Source organism: Denticeps clupeoides, chromosome 4 (genome assembly GCF_900700375.1).
Source record: "Denticeps clupeoides chromosome 4, fDenClu1.1, whole genome shotgun sequence".
NCBI classification, from domain to species: Eukaryota; Metazoa; Chordata; class Actinopteri; order Clupeiformes; family Denticipitidae; genus Denticeps; species Denticeps clupeoides.
This window is the reverse complement of record NC_041710.1, coordinates 32,277,019-32,293,518: the sequence shown is the minus strand read 5'-3', so window position 1 is coordinate 32,293,518 and position 16,500 is coordinate 32,277,019. Positions and strand designations below refer to the sequence as shown.

Sequence of the window (16,500 nt, the reverse complement as noted above, 5' to 3'; positions counted from 1 at the left end):
GACACTTTTCACCTTACTCTAGCAACCAGGTGAAATACATGGTATGTAGTACTGCCCCTAGTGCACTAGGACTTTTGCTTAAGTGTTTTGACAGTTTCTGTGCATGTTGGGAAAATGTTATGTTTTATTATTATTACATTCAATTGGATGTGCTATTTCAATTATTTATGTCACTGGTCAAGACAAAAATACATGTCTCTCTATCTTATTGTGTAATAAGCTCTAATGTTAAAAGAGTTTGCATAGAAGTCTTGGAATCAGATTAATTTATCATTCTTATTTCACATTGTGTATTGAAAACCACACACTGAGCATGAGTTATGTGTATAACTCATGTGTTATGTATATAACTACAGTTGTTAATCGTGTTTTTTTAACTGGAGATGTTGTCACATGAACATCTGACAGCGACCTATGAGAAGTGGACAACAATGTATGAATGTCCCCACATGAATGTTCTTTAAACAGAGACCTGGACTCTCCAGGACTGACAGAATTTTTCTAAACGTGCGTGTACAAGGCAATATTGTGTTGTAGATTGGTTGCTTTGTGTAAATCTCGTTGTGTGTGTGTATGGTCAGAATTACCTGTGTGGCCCACAGGAAGTCAAGTCGCAGTTTCAAGTCCAGTTGTCGTGAGTGAAGAGCAACAGCACTGGAGAACAGCAGTAATGAGAGGATGGGTTCATACCCATGAATGTGGAATAGTGCCACACTTCCACTAGAAAACAGGAAAGAAATTGGCACGGTCAGTTTTCTTTTAAAATTGCTATATAAAACATCATACCTGAGCCTTCATCCTATACCACTTGGAGACTAAAAACCCTGCCTTAATTCCCTGGATGGTCCACAAAATCCTGATGAAGTGGGCGATGGTAGCCTCGCTTTTGAAGATCTGGAGAATTTGGAAGGCAACACCTCAAACTCATTGTTGAGTTTTTCTCAAACCACTTTTGCAGCGTGGCTGGGTGCATTATCCTGCCTGAAGAGGGCACTGTCATCAGGGAATATGAAAGGATGCAATAATGTTTTGCTCGGTTGTACCGCTCAAGGTGGCATTGAAGGTCCCAAGGTTTCCCAGCAAAACATTGACCAAAGCATCACACTGCCTCTGCTGGCTTGTCCTCTTCCCATAATGCATTCTGGTGTCAGGTCTTTCCCTGGTCAGTGATGCACTTGCACACAGCCCACTGTCAGAAACCACCATAATGACAAAATCTGTGTTACAGATGATCAGTGTATACTGTATAGAAATATGTCAGAAATGAAGTGGCCCTCAGCCTCTCTTGTAAAATTTATAGAAGCCCCCCGAAACTGAACAGGCTGTGATTAAAGTGAACGTGCCAGTCACTGGCATCCTGTAGCCACTAGAGGCCACCACTGCTATTGGACTGAGGGCTATGAAGGGAGTCCAGTGTCTGCTAGGTGCCCACTGCTCACTAAGGGTGATGGTTAAATGCAGAGGACGCATTTCATTGTGTGCATCTTGTGCTGTGCTGCAATGTATCACAATGACCTTCACTTATTTCCAAACACATTTACATGGTTGGGTTCCTTTGTTGTTTGGCTCTCCTTCTCTTTGTTGTGTGGACACAGGTATGCACATATTATTTATGTCTATTTTCTGGTCTTCTGCTTTGTATTGTGGCAACATCCCCAATTCTTAATACATTTATTCAATTCTCATAATAAAAATAAAATTCATATATGCACTTGTGCCTGCGTTCACATGACTAGAATTCTGCTTCACACTAGTGTGCGTCCTGTGTACTCATCTATCCAAATTGTTAAAAATCATCAAAGCATCCTGTCGAAATAATATATGTTCCATTAGAATGTTATGAACTTCTCATCTATTTAACAAATGGCTAGAACAGTATAAAATAATGGTTAATAACATTACTTTAAACATTTCCTCTATATAGCCTGAGCCTAGCAGACTGGTGACATGAGAAGAAGGTCTTTATTTTGACATTACACCAGAAACTTTACATGTCTAAGATATACATCAGACATGATATTCTGAATTTGTTATTAATTTCAGGCATTTTTAACATGTTTTACCATTCAAACAGTTAATGATATTTTGCAGGGAATCTGCTGGTGCAACATCTGATTCAAACACTACGAGGCATGAACAAGTAAATCCTTTCTCAGTTTTTCCTGGTCATTTTTAAATGTCACCAATACTATGTGAAAAGTTAATTGAAATTGTAAGACCTGTTTTATACTGGTTATTTAAAATAATTAAAAAAGGTGAATTTAGCAAGGTGAACACTGACCTTAATCTCATTTATAGCTACAATGTGGTGCTTGACTGTTATGAGGATGCATTTTTATAGCAATCATTTTCTTTAGCAAGTGCCTTTTTATAGTTTTGCCTCTCTCTCTCTGTGGACATCAAGAAATTGTTCTAAAAGTGTGGAACTGTAAAAGCCCCTTACCCAGCAGTCTTGCGGAAGCCGCTCAGCTCCAGAAGAGTAATGTACAGTATACTAACTAAGAGAAGCACCACCATCTTGGGCATCCAGGAGACCCGTAGAAACAGAGAAAGGGTGAGGGTGCCCACCACACATGACAGGAAGGCGTAGCGGGCACCTTCACAGGGCAGCTCTGCCATGGTGCGGTTAGCACCACTACCCGTGTCGATGATGATGATGGAACTGGAGGAATTTGTCCCCCACAGCCACGGCATACACCCCACCTGCAGACGGTCCATCACTGATCAATTATGTATATTTACGATTAATAATAAATGTGTAAAGCAATCTACTGAAAAATGGGTATATGCACAACTGCATGGCAAAAGACTTTCTCATATTTAATCAATAGTCCATGAAAGTGAGTGCTAGATTGGTAATGGAACACGGCTGTTAAATCAGTGCCAACACGGTACAGCACCGCACCACCTCGACTGTATTTTTGTGTTTAGAACTTACAACAAAATTACAGAAATTTTGGACCAAGCTGATAATAGTATAGTATAAAATATATTGTACTATATAGCAATGTGAATGACTTTTCATACTAAATACACAGAATGTGACCATTAATATGGTTCACATGGCCACATGGAGGAGGAGGAGGATGCCTTACCACACAAGCTTGGGCCACAGCATAAATTAAGAGCACAATGAACACACAGAGAACTGTGCGAATCTGAATGGTGAGGCACCCAGGGAAACACTAAGAGAATGGAAGAAGAGGAAGAGAGATTATGTTACAGTAACAGAAGAGTACGGGGTGAGATTACCAACTCTGAGTTTTCATTTGGAAATCAATTGAGTGCATGGCTTTGAACGAAAAATGATGGCTGAAGCGGGTCCTTCATGAATTAATTAGCATTAGACAGACGAGCTTGTGAACAGCCAGTGTGAACAGCGTGGTGTGGAACGAGAAAACTCTCAGACGTCTCCTGTGAATGTCCATGTGGAAAAACAACATTTGCACAATGACAGATTTGTGCAATTCTGTGAAAACCGGACGGATACATGGAGCTGTAGAGTTTGTAACATCAATTTATAGCTGCATTTACAATTGATTTAAAAAAAAAAAGAGATAAAAAGATGGCCCAAACTTGTTTACAGCGTGTCCATTACTATTTACACTGTGTCCATCAGAAGACCCACAGTAAATAATATTTTATTCCAGATGGAGTGAAACACGGTATAATGTGGCATACATTACTTAAATAATAATAATATATATATATTTTTTTTATTCTCAAATATTTACCTGGATCCTTGTCACATACAGGTACATGATGCAAGCCACCAGGAAGCAAATGCAGAAAACCAGCAAGACGAGGATCATTCTTCCCCTGAGAGTCACATTTAAAAGGAAGTGATTAGTTGTCGTTGTGGCGCTCCGCTGCATTTAACCCACCACCCCATCGCGAGCAGTGGGCAGCCATGAATGGAACTGTGGCGGGCAGAAAATGTGTCAGAAAGGAGAGAGGAGTGAAAGGAGAGTACTTACTGTGGTATAATGATGAGATACACAAGACCAAAAAAAGCAGCGAGGATTAGACACAACACCACTGCCCCGGTGAAGTACTCGTCATGGAGCTGATGGTACTGCGGACGGAGAGTGAAATAAGAGAGAGCATTAGTTACAGTAAAGAGTTCCCTCCCTGGTTCTTGGCCCAAATTCTCACCGATGTGGTAATGGCCCATGGGGGCTTCTTTAGAACAACTCGCACAGCGTAGAAATCGTACCCTGTGTTCGCGCTCAGAACATCTGTACATGAGGGTGAGGAAGTGCAGGTCCGCCGTGTCCGACTCTGTCTGCCGCGCCTCGATCAGCCGGCTGATGTATCGGTTGACGCGTGTCCCTGGGCTGCTCTGAGTCACGTTGGCCGCCACAGGCGTGCGGTTCCGCAGCTTCTCCGGCGCGGAGCGGAGGACCCGTCTCTGAGAGGAAAAACCATGCTTAGTGCCAGACAACCAATGTAGCAGTGTGCCACACTGGACAAGAATGGCAATGTCTTCCGGGGGGCCGATCCAGAGCCAAGTCCCTAAAAAACCTTCATGTTCTTGAGCTTAATATTCTTATTTCCAACAAGAAGCCAACATGTATCTGTATAACAGGAATGACTTATGCACATTGCTCAAGATGAATTACTTGAGGACATCCACATGTGGCGGTGGTGGCCTAGCGGTAAGGAAGCAGACCTGTAATCACAAGGTTGTGGGTTTGAATCCCGAACCGCCAAGGTGCCACTGAGCAAAGCACCGTCCCCACACACTGCTCCCCGGGCGCCTGTCATGGCTGCCCACTGATCAACAAGGGTTAAAATCAGAGGACACATATCATTGTGTCACCGTGTGCTGTGCTTGCTGTGCATCATAATGACAATCTCTTCACTTTCACATTTACATGCACTTCTCTTGTTGCCGTTTATCACATCTGGGTGGTGCGCCTCCCTGCACTGGCCTCCAGGAACCTTACATACAGACTTCCTTAGTCTATAAAGTCTGCTAATCCGTGTGGGGAGAGCTCCATCATGTTCTACATACAGCACCCTGTCTGCCTATGCTATCTCACGTAACATTACATGTTACAAATCAAATTGCCGTGTGACCAATTTTGGAACAATGAAGCAGCTGCACGTGCAGTTTCTTGGTCTACTTCCACAAATCTGAATGAGATTTCAAAAGTAAGGTCCGCAATTGAAACCGTAGTTGTTCATGATACTTCACTATATTCTAATGGAAAATTATAAAGTAGGAAGTAACCTTGTTTTTTACCCATTGTGTGACAACTGGTCTCTGCATAAGTGGTTTTTAATACAGAAACAAACAGATGACCAAACACTGTACATACTGTATCATAAGTAGTTTTAAAGTTGTTTTTCTATCACCCTAAGAAATGGCCTGGACCCAGCAGGTCACCCCAGTAAGAAATGACTGGTCTCAGTGATGGCAATGAGAAGCCTCCAAATGCCATGTCCCTGGACTGAAGTGACCTCGCCATGATGTACTTCTTATCATGAATGTTCAAGTAATCAAAAATCCTTACAATAATCCTTCCAAATACAATGGGGTCAATGACTCTCCGGACCTATTTCCCATACTGATCCACCCTGATTCACCTCTGACCCTAAGCAACCATAACATACAGATTTCCTTTAAACAAGTTAAAGGCCAAAACACATACACAAAAAAACACAAAAGTTCATTTTTGACATGAATGTAACATGCACAGATAAGATAAGCTGTTTTCTAAAAAACATACTAATGCTGTCCTTTTCCATGGCAACTGGCACAGCAAACGGGTTATTTCGTTCTGCTGTTCCACACTCGCACCTCCTTGTTGTTTGTCATGATTACGAAGGCGTACCCTTCTAACAGTCTCATGAGTAAAATGTCGCAAGGAGTCACCATCTGGACTGTAGATGCTCCAGCATTGAAATTCAGCCTTCATTCTAAGCCTCAGACACTTATTCCAGATTTTTCCCTTCGCCACACTTCCTACAGTGGTTGACAAAAATGTGTTGATGTATAAATGAAATTGGGCACACAGTAGACAGACACAGTCCAACACTCACTTTATCTCCATCCTCGCAGTTCATGACGTTAGAGAAGGGGATCTCAGCTTTGAACATCTTCCTGCAGTGCATGAGCTGGACCAACAGGTAGCAGACCGTTTTGAACTTCATCTTCTTGGCCGGCTTAATGTCAGACAGGATTAGGCCAGGAAAAATCTGTAAACACAAAAGGCAAGTGGAGTAGATTCCACCCCCTAATCAGACATTTATAAATCACTGCATTCATAACATCATGGATCATGAAAGCAGACAACTGTCATTGTGTAAGAAATGGATTGCTTTCACTGTATTGTATACATTGTATGATATTAAATTGAGCATTTTATTTTATATAAATCACCTGCAAGTATTCAGACAGAGGAATGCAATTTTTGTATATCACATCATGTACTATGGTGGTACAGTGGTGCTTGAGCCCCTTAGAATGCATCATCATCAGACTCCAAACACCACTGTATATTCTATATTCTGCATGGAATTCCAACCTTTCTCCTGTGAGATGGCACAATGAAAAAAGTCTCGATGTCGTGCTTCTGGAGGAAGGCATTCCTCTCATGTCCATTTCCTGGTTCCACTTCATAGTCTCCATTCAGACACTCAAGAGTAGATCTGGTGATGTGAACTTTCCTGTTGGATGCCAGAACCCACGCTCTCCTATCATTTCAGCTTTCAGTTTAGCATAAGACATTTTCTGACTGTAGAACGGATCCATTTCTAATCTCAGCTCAGATTGAAGACTGTATTGGTGGCTGCGACATATTCACTCACCCAGGAAGTCCCCCAGCTTCCATCACATTGGCGAGCGTCACATCGTTGGACCACACATCATACTGCCACTTCCTGAGTCCCAGCACCCCACACAGCACACGGCCGGTGTGGAGCCCTACCCGCATGTTCAGATCCACCTCCGTGGCCTCTGCTACAGACCTGTAGAACAAATCTTTCATAAATTCTGATAAAGAGCTTTAACACTGTCATTTACCGCCGTTACCTTTACTCTGCGTGAGTCGGCGTGTCTATATGCATGTGTTTAGAGGAGATAAGACAGTGAAACAGCATGGCCTTCCCTTCTCAGAAAAGCTAGCAGTGCTAAAGTGAGGCCACGCTTTTGTTGGGGTAGAGGTAGCAGAAGCTGCCGAAAAGCTTGATTTCTGACGCATTGTCACAATGGTGAAATGCAATTAAATTAAGTTATATAGCTCCTGTTCAGCAGCTTCACTGCGACATTTCTCCTAAAGACATATTTTGGAAGACACATCCTCATGTTTCCTATATCACAGCATATCCTTCACTGGTTTGGCTTATATATTTTCAAGTGAGTGACAATTGCCACCTCAACATGGACAGCATGGCTTTGGAAGGGGGAAGGAGTTGTGGTCAGTGAACAAATATTACCCACACTAAATCTACGAAAAAAAATGTCTAATGTAATCAAATGAATTTCATCCATGGTTAATCTAACCCTGAATGATGGTCTGTAGCAATTAAAACCTAAAAATATCACCCATTTGATTGGTTGGTGCAGATTTAGGTGAGACTTTTAAAGGTCAAGCAGTCCCTACTGTTTTCAGCCTTTTAATTTGCCTTCTGCCTAATACGTGCATAAAATACTTCCTTAATGCTTTATGTTATAACAATATAACTTTTTGAGACTATTTCCTCAGCATAACCGAATAATAAAAATCTCGACCAAATTTGGTTCTGCCCCTTTTTCCAGAACGAGTGATATCTCCCATGCACGAACCTTGTAAAGATTTCTGACACCAAAAACACACCCCTGAATTATTAAGAGAGCTGTTAAGAGAGTACCAAACGGACACAGTCACTCCATACACCAGCTTGACTTTTTGTCTGGGGCCTGCATGTAGGCCACAGGTGGGGTCTAAGATGGGGCCTAATCATTTTGGAAGCGACCATGCTTGGTTTGGAAGCTTCTGAAGTTCACCAGTAACAATTTTTTGTCACTTAGTTTGAACCTTTAAACAAGTGATGGCTCAAATTGAAAATAAGATGCACCATCTGAATTGCCATTTAAACCCCTTCACTGTCCGTATGAATGTTTTACATTTAAAGCATTTGCTTTTATTATGATTATGTAATCTAAGTATTTTCTACATGCTGACCTGACATGCTGTCAATCAACTTCTGGGCCAAATCCTTCATGATCAGTTTGTCCACCGGTCTCTTGAAGATTGACCACAAGTTCTCAGTTGGATTAAGGTCCGGGGAGTTTCCCGTCCATGGACCCAAAATTTCAATGTTTTGTTCCCCGACCCAATTAGTTCTAACTTTGGCTTTTTGCCATGGTGTTCTTCACCAAACTGTTCTTGGATGGTTGGGAGAAGTTGCTGTCACAGGATGTTTTGGTACCATTCTTTATTCATGGCTGTGTTCTTCAGCAAAATTGTGAGTGAGCCCACTCAGGATGCTTTACTGCTGGCACGAGACAGGACTGATGGTAGTGTAACCTTGTCTTCTCTGGACAATCATTTTTCCAGATGCCCCAAACAAGCAGAAAGGGGCTTCATCGGAAAAAATGACTTTAACCCAGTCCTCAGTCCAATCCAGTCTGTATTTTTCTGCAGAATATCAGTCTGTCCTTGATGTTTTCCTTCAGGAGAAGTGGCTTGTTTGTTGCCCTTCTTGACACCAGACCATCCCCCAAAAGTCTCCACCTGACTGTGTGGGCAGATGCCCTCACACCCACCTGCTGCCCTTCCTGAGCAAGCTCTGCACTGGTGTCACCCTGATCCCGCAGCTGAATCATCTTTAGGAGACGGTCCTGGCGCTTGCTGGACTTTCTTGGTCACCTTGAAGCCTTCTTCACAACACCTGATCCTCTCTCCTTGAAGGTTTTGATGATCCGATAAATGGTTGATTTAGGTGGCATCTTAGTAGCAGCAATATTCTTGCCTGTGAAGCCCTTTTTATATAATGAAGTGATGACTGCACGTGTTTCCTTGCAGGTAACAGAGGAAAAACAATGATTTCAAGCATCACCCTCCTTTTAAAGCATCCAGTCTGCTATTCTATCTCAATCAGCATGACAGAATGATCTTCAGCCTGGTGCTCATCAACACTCTCACTTGTGTTAATGAGAGGATCACTGAAATGATCTCAGCAGATCCTTTTGTGGCAGGGCCGAAATGCAGTGGAAATGTTTTTTGGAGGTTTTTATGGCAAACAGGGACTTTGCAATTCATCTTATCAATGTTCATAACATTTTGGAGTATATGCAAATTGCCATAATAAAAAGCAATAAGTAGCAAACTTTGTGAAGACCAGTATTTGTGTCATTCTCAAAACTTTGGGCCACGGCTGTAGATGAATGCTTTCCTAGTACCCAGATGGTGGTACCAGTGGAATAGTGCTGGATCAGAGAGATTGAGGTGCAGAACCTTCCTTGGCTTTGTAGGTAAGTGTTTTGAATGTGGGCGTATAAAGGAAGTCAATGGATGGAATGCACCAGTGGAGTGAAGTGGGAGAATTTGAGCATTATGGATCAGCTGGACAGGGCGACCAGCATCATCTACACTTATAAACACCTGAGCTGTTTGCCCTCACACTCATACTGGCCCATACATTCTCAGACACTCACGTGATGGTGTCAATCATGTCGAGGCCCATCTCCACACAGCAGTGGGCGTGGTCAGTCTTGGGTTGGGTCAAGCCACTGACACAGTAGTAACAGTCACCCAGGATTTTAATCCTCCGGCAGTGGTTCTCCTGTTATACACATAGCAGGAGGAAGACAAGCTGTTAACATGCTGTAAATTGTATATCCTTAAATTGACCATTAAAGCACAGGGACTTTAGGGAATCATGTAGTTGTGTAAAGGGCTGATTAGAGCATCCAGAATAGGTTGGGTCATTTAAGGAAAGCAGAGTATAATGTACACAGACAGCTGATCTCATTCATCAATTCAACTTTCGACAAGGAAATCCAGTTAAGTGGAACACGCCGTCTTCTCTGAGCCTTCCTGCTACGCCGTTCATCAACATTGGCAGAGCTGCATATTCCTTTCCACGGGGCAGGAGACGCGTGGGTGCAGTGTGGTGTCTGCTGGAAAATGGCCGTCCAATTTTCCTTAAAGTAGTCCATGAAAGCATGCTCTGCTACATACAACACGCTATTAAAACATTTTAAAGTAAAAAATTCAGTTCAGAGATGTTGAAATCTGTGCTCTGATTATTAATGAAAATTTGATTAAACAGAGACACACAGCCAGAGCAGTGAGTTTGAGTAAGAAACAAATGTGCAAAGTGAAATAAAAAAAAGTGATATAATGAAAATACCAACTATTTTAAATGTGTTGTTTATTTCTTTAAACAAATGAAATGAAAAATGAATTTGCAAATGGTGTCATTTTGCTATCATGTTCTTCACCTCCAACACACTGAGAAATGTATAAGTAATCACTTTTTATATCAGCCTTTATTTATGTATTATTTATTATTTAATACATGCCTTACTGCTCTCCCTCACCTGTACATTTCTAAAATAATTCAAATGTTCCTTAATCTCTGCAGTGCTAACCAGAATCTTGCATTTCTGTCTAATAATCCATTTTAGATAGTGGATTTGGTTACATTCCTTGGTTACATCTGCCTGACATGCTCTACATCATCATAGACAGGGATCTGACCTCACTTCATCTGTGAACTTTCAGCTCAGCAAGGTTCCGTTCACCCATTGCTGAAATGGCCCATGTGACTTTGAAATCCTTCATTTTACTGTGGCATAGACAGTGGACATTAGTACATACATATCAATTAATATTTTTAAAGCGATGCAGAGCATTCCTTCATTTAGTTAGTCAACTGAAACGACAACAAAAATGTAAAAGGATGAGGACTTCTTTCTTCAAAATGTATTTAAACTGTTTTAGCCTTTTATAGCAATAGAATGATAGAATGATGATAACAGATTGGATATTTGTCCGAGTGGCTAGATGGAGCTGCTTCCCATCCTCCTGTACAGCCAAAAGTGAATCACAGCTGCACACCTCACATCCACACAAAGCAGCAGAGAGCAGATGTGCTTTGAGCATCTGGGGAGCTGCTGGCCAGCAGGACTTGCATCTGCGACTCTAATCTCTCTGCCCACACTTCAGGAACAGTGGGGCATCCCAGATGGCACATCGCTGTTCTTGAATTTATATCACACTACAAGGCCGGTTCCTGGGCAGCCACCAAAAATCATATCAAATTCAGGTTAAATACACATGATTGCAGCGTAAGATGAGCAGGATTAACACCATGACATGAGCTACAAGCCATGTGCAGCCTCTGAGAATAGAACAGAGGGAGCGAGAGGGAGCTAAATACACAAAGGCTTTTCGAGAGAAAAGTCTGACGGAAAAATACAATTTTCTTCTTCAGTTATTTCAGAAAGGTAGCAGTATGGGGCACCAAATGTCAAGTGCTTATTTCAGGGCAAAAATAGATCCTTAGCCTCTCAGCCTGTTTGTTGGGGTTTACCCCGGGGGACGAGAGGGTGGCTTCCCTGCGCCTTCGGGTCGGGGAACGGGTCCTGACTGTTGTTTGCGCCTATGCGCCAAATAACAGCTCAGATTACCCACCCTTTTTGGAGTCCCTGGGACGAGTGCTAGATGGTGCTCCGACAAGGGACTCCATTGCCCTGCTGCGGAGCCGAACCCCAGGGAGGAGGTTCCTGACCCGACTGTGCTGGCCCAGGACGTGGTGGACAAGCCCCAAGATACCCCAAAGTCCAGCCGGGGGGGTGCTCGCCGACGTGACAGTCAGATGAATGTGAAAACAGTTATAAGTGCACGTGCGTGCATTGGATTTTGTGTTTCTTAGCCTGACATCCATTCTACATTTTAAGATTAATTTTACAATTAGACAAGTATTGAACGAGTGCTTTGACAGGTTGGTAAAATATCGAACAGCGATTTCTGTCAACAGTGTATATAAATACCCTGGAAGCACATTTACATTTACTGGGAAATTGCAAACCCCTAGACTGAACACCACAATGGGAATTGTCTTGGTTGGTTACTGTTCATTACCCACATCTAGCGAGATGAGCAGAAGCAGTGAAGTAAAGGACGAGAGCGAGAACAGCGAGAAGGAAGGCGACTGGAGGTGTGATGATGTTGTAACAGTTGGAAGAACAGCGTGTTCCCGACTGGGTTCCAGCTGGTGCGGGACTTCGTGGTGATATGAGCAGCAGGCACACGGGGCAACACTCCCCACGTCTGAGCACAGTTGAGCGTGCGTATGTGGGCGGCCACAGTCTGTGTATGAGTATGTGTGTACGTTGATAATTGTTGGGGCAGAGAGGGGGAAAAAAAATGGGGTTTACTGTATGTCATCCACTGCCTCAACCAAATTCATGTACAAATCTTATTACAGGTAGCCCATTCAGCACACTAACATCTTGCCACCACATGATCTTTATGATTATGATGTGATTGGATGGCTAGAGTAACATTACCTGGCCACATCTAATCCATGATGGTCAAGTCCTAGCAACAGGCCAACATTTTAAAAGGTTACTGGAAATAGCAACTACACAGATTATATGATTTCTGACAATCCCTTCAAAACAATATCCATGCACTTTGTGAGAACTGAACAACTGAACTCCACTCAACAAGGTGTTGGACCTCATTCCTGTCTGCTAACTCGTGGCCACCTTTGACTAATCTGGCATTCAGGATGCTAAATTAAGTACTGGATAAGCACTAGTTTGGCTTTAGTACAGCAGCGGCATGGCTGTGAGGATCCTGAGAGGAAATAGTCAGGATAAAGACTCATGTTGTGCGTGTATTCGTGAGAAATGAGAGATGCACCTGATTTATAACGTCAGGCCACAGCAGGATTTTTCTCATGTCTGGGGTCTGGCAGATTAAGAGCAACGATTCACCAGAAAACAGCCTGAAGTAATAAATCTGCAGCGCTGGGAGAGGATAATCAGAGAGGATAGTCTCTACACTAACTACAAACTACACAACTGTTGAATGGTTTAGGTCAATTTGCATGTTTGTTTGGCAAGAAGCAATTGCTTGGTGCACTTAAAAAGCATCCCATGGGTCATAACTCCAGACATTGTTGATGTTGTAAATGACTGTGGTGGCCTGAAATGTCTGTTAATGATGGAAAATCATTATCATCAACTGTTAGTCTTGGGTTTCAGTGAAATGCTGTGTTCATTGAGACCAAGTCTGTCAATTTAACAGCTTCATTCACTATTATTTCAGTAGGGTTGAAAAAGACGCAATAAAACTGGCCAAATTCACACTAATACAGTATCTAGTGCATCAGCAGATGTAGGTTCGATTCTCTACAAAATATTTTGACTTTTAAATCTGTTAAAAGGTAAACATTATGCCCGGCACAACATTTTATTCATGTAATATAATTTGCACTGTTACATGAATATGCAGATTCGCATTCACCAGTGGGTTATTTCAAAATAATGTGGCATCTTTTTTTACTGTGGGATGATAGGAAAAGTTTCACAATTCAAGAAGGAAGGTGAGAAATCAGAAACTGTACCCGTTAAAGATGCTCTGGTACACTAAAAGCTGTGTGTGGGGGTTTGTGTGTGTGTGTGTGTGTGTGTGTGAAAGTGAGAGAGTGCAAGCAAGTGTATGTACTCCCTGTATGTGAATGGTCACGAGGAAAAAGTGTAAAGGGGTATATAAGAAACTGAACAAATACAAATACACACATTTAATCTCATCCCAGAAGGATATATAGAAAATGGTTTAATTTCTCTGTCCAAACTTCTACACCCAACCTCTCTTGTCACTCTATACTGACATAGTGTCGGCAAGGCAGCACATTTACTGCAGGATATTCTATGAAAGCACAAAACACACACACACACACATTTAGATGTAATCCTGTGGATTAAAGGATTTCACTTACACATGTGTGTTGTAAGTAGTGCAGCACAGATTACTGTAGATCAGACCTTTTTTTTTTTTTTTGAGTCGTAAGTGTATGTGTTAAACACATGTTCCCTCTTCTCGCTCACAGACTTACCTACAGTAATACACAAACGATGTATTACATTTATTACTTATTACCTATTACTTATGTAACCCTGGGAGGTGTGACCCTTCACAGGTCTCACGATTCGATTTAATTACGATCATCAAAGCGTCACAATGCATCCCATAAATTGTTCTACAATACATTACAGGATGTTTTAAAGTACAAGAGTTAAAGTCTCGAAAATCGCCTGGGCTGAACGGCGACAGTTTTTCTGCTCATTGGAGCAAAATCTAAAGCCACACTGTCCTCGCAGTAAGATTTGCGCTTCTTCTTAAAAAACACAGAGGTCAGCACAAAAAATAGGCGTGGTTTTCTAAACTCCCGGTTAGATAATGTTGTGCTGTAGAGACTTGGAATGGATTGGATTTTCGTCCATTCCCACTTGTGTGTTTCAAAGGGGCGGACCTAACACTAGCCAACTTCAATCCTATTGGTCACGCAAAAATACTCCAACAAGTTTCTTATGACCATGGTGCGCCCACATGGAGAATTTCAGTAAAATTTAATTTATTATGTGCTGCAGAGCATCGATGCAGAATCGTGCACATCTGCATTGCGATGCATCGATTATAATATTAATCAGCCCACCGCAACCCAATTAAAAAAACGTGTTACACAATTCTGAGTTGAAAAAATAATATTAGATTCATCAAAACCTGAGTGGGCTGAGGTCAGCGCTTGAGAGTGGGCACCCTGTTTCATTACAGAGGAGATCTGCAGAACAGTTTAGAATTGTCATTGTCATCCATCTCATTAACTCATCCATTTCATCAGCCTATACCCACCACTGCCTCTTTGTGAACACGATTGTGAAAGTTTGTCGTTCTGCAACAAAAGATCTCAAAATCATTGTGTGCATGAAAATTATTCATGCGATGCGATTTTCAGGGTTCACAGAGATTTAATTAGGGCTATGACTTAACTGGTTCATTGCACATGATTAATCATAATGAATTGTTTTTGATTCTTAAAAGCTCTTTAAAACTATGACAACAGGGTGGCCTATTGGTCAAGGAAGCGATTCGAATCCCGAGCCGCCAAGGTACCACTGAGATGCCACTGAGCAAAGTATCGTCCCCACACACCAAGGGTGATGGTTAAATGCAGAGGACACATTTCGTTGTGCTGTGCTGTGTATCACAATGACAATCACTTCACTTTCTATTCACTGGCTATGATTCGGACAAGATTAGGCATGGTGTAGTCTAGCAGCTGAGAAGGCGGACTCCTAAACGAAGGGTTGCAGGTTCAATTCCCAAACAGCCATGATGCCACTGAGGTGCCACTGACCGTCCCCACACACTGCTCCCCGGGCGCCTTTCATGGCTGCCCACACCAGTGTTTCACAATGACAAAAACAGTCAAAACTAAGGATCATCACACTCAAGTGACAGAAAATCTGATGATCTTTTAGGATGTAAAAGTGCCTTTAGAGGGCACCGTGAGGCAGAGGTGAGGACAATAATACAAACCAAATCTGATCTGGACCATCGAGAAAGGTCTGGATTCAAGTTGTATTCCCGTAGGAGTGCACAAATAAGAGTGAGTGAAGAAAGTGGAAAGTGTGGGATTATCTGGCAGGAATGAGAGACAGATAGAAAAATAGATCTGTATGTATAAGAAACCATGTAAATTGAGGTTAGAAAGTAAAGGTATTACCTCCATCTCTTTAATCATAATGGCAATGAAATCACTATTGGGGGAGCGATGGCTTGAGGTAGTCATGATGGAATGGAGACAAGTGAACAAGGTGAACATGACTGACCTCAAATAAAGTCAATTTTTAGGTCCCATTTTCTGTGGCTGACAACTGAAAGTGTCATAGAAACACTATGTCAAGGGTTCTCTGTGTGTGGTTCACCATTGTCTGTTCTTTTTGATATGCATTAATTATATGCACGGAATCACACTATATGCAGGTTGATCTATTTGAGCGTGGGGTAAGGCGGATTGGCTATGGGTCATGTTCAATGAAGGTGGGCCAGCCCAGCACAGAGTGTATAAACCATTCACTCACATCTGCAGCCGGTTTGGAGTCACCAATCCACATAACCTGCATTTTCCACAAGAAAAGAGGGCCCAGATTCAATGCCCCAGCCAAAATGACTAAACAGATTCAATAAAATATAATGTATGTATCAACTTTCTTCAAGATTTGGGCACAAAAAATGCAAATGCCCCTTCTGTCTATCTGCTTTGTTTGAGAAATTATGATCATTCTCTACAAATAATTTTATCATACCAGTTTCTATTTACATTTATTTTAAATATGAAAGCTTGTTCTTTTGTCTAGATCTTTATTAGAAGGGTTTGTTTCTTAACTGATGATTACAATATTTGGATAATGTGGTGACTTTCTTCTGACTAGTTAAATGTTCCAAAAATGATTTGTTTCTTTCCAGCAATATTAACATGACCAATGGG

The 16,500-nt window shown here is 41.9% G+C and overlaps 1 protein-coding gene across 2 annotated transcripts in view; it reads right to left on the bottom strand.

Moving 5' to 3' along the window:
• The window catches only part of LOC114788621 (adenylate cyclase type 1-like), a 37,458-nt gene that overhangs the window by 5,828 nt on the left and 15,130 nt on the right, over positions 1–16,500 (bottom strand). For both annotated transcript variants that reach the window (XM_028977352.1, XM_028977353.1), the window contains exons 5-14: positions 9,647–9,774; positions 6,817–6,975; positions 6,534–6,675; positions 6,049–6,204; positions 4,217–4,411; positions 3,978–4,075; positions 3,735–3,819; positions 3,096–3,185; positions 2,444–2,703; positions 588–720 (exon numbers count right to left, since the gene is read on the bottom strand). In XM_028977352.1, coding sequence (XP_028833185.1) covers positions 588–720; positions 2,444–2,703; positions 3,096–3,185; positions 3,735–3,819; positions 3,978–4,075; positions 4,217–4,411; positions 6,049–6,204; positions 6,534–6,675; positions 6,817–6,975; positions 9,647–9,774 — 1,446 coding nt within the window. The remainder of the gene's footprint in view (positions 1–587; positions 721–2,443; positions 2,704–3,095; positions 3,186–3,734; positions 3,820–3,977; positions 4,076–4,216; positions 4,412–6,048; positions 6,205–6,533; positions 6,676–6,816; positions 6,976–9,646; positions 9,775–16,500) is intronic.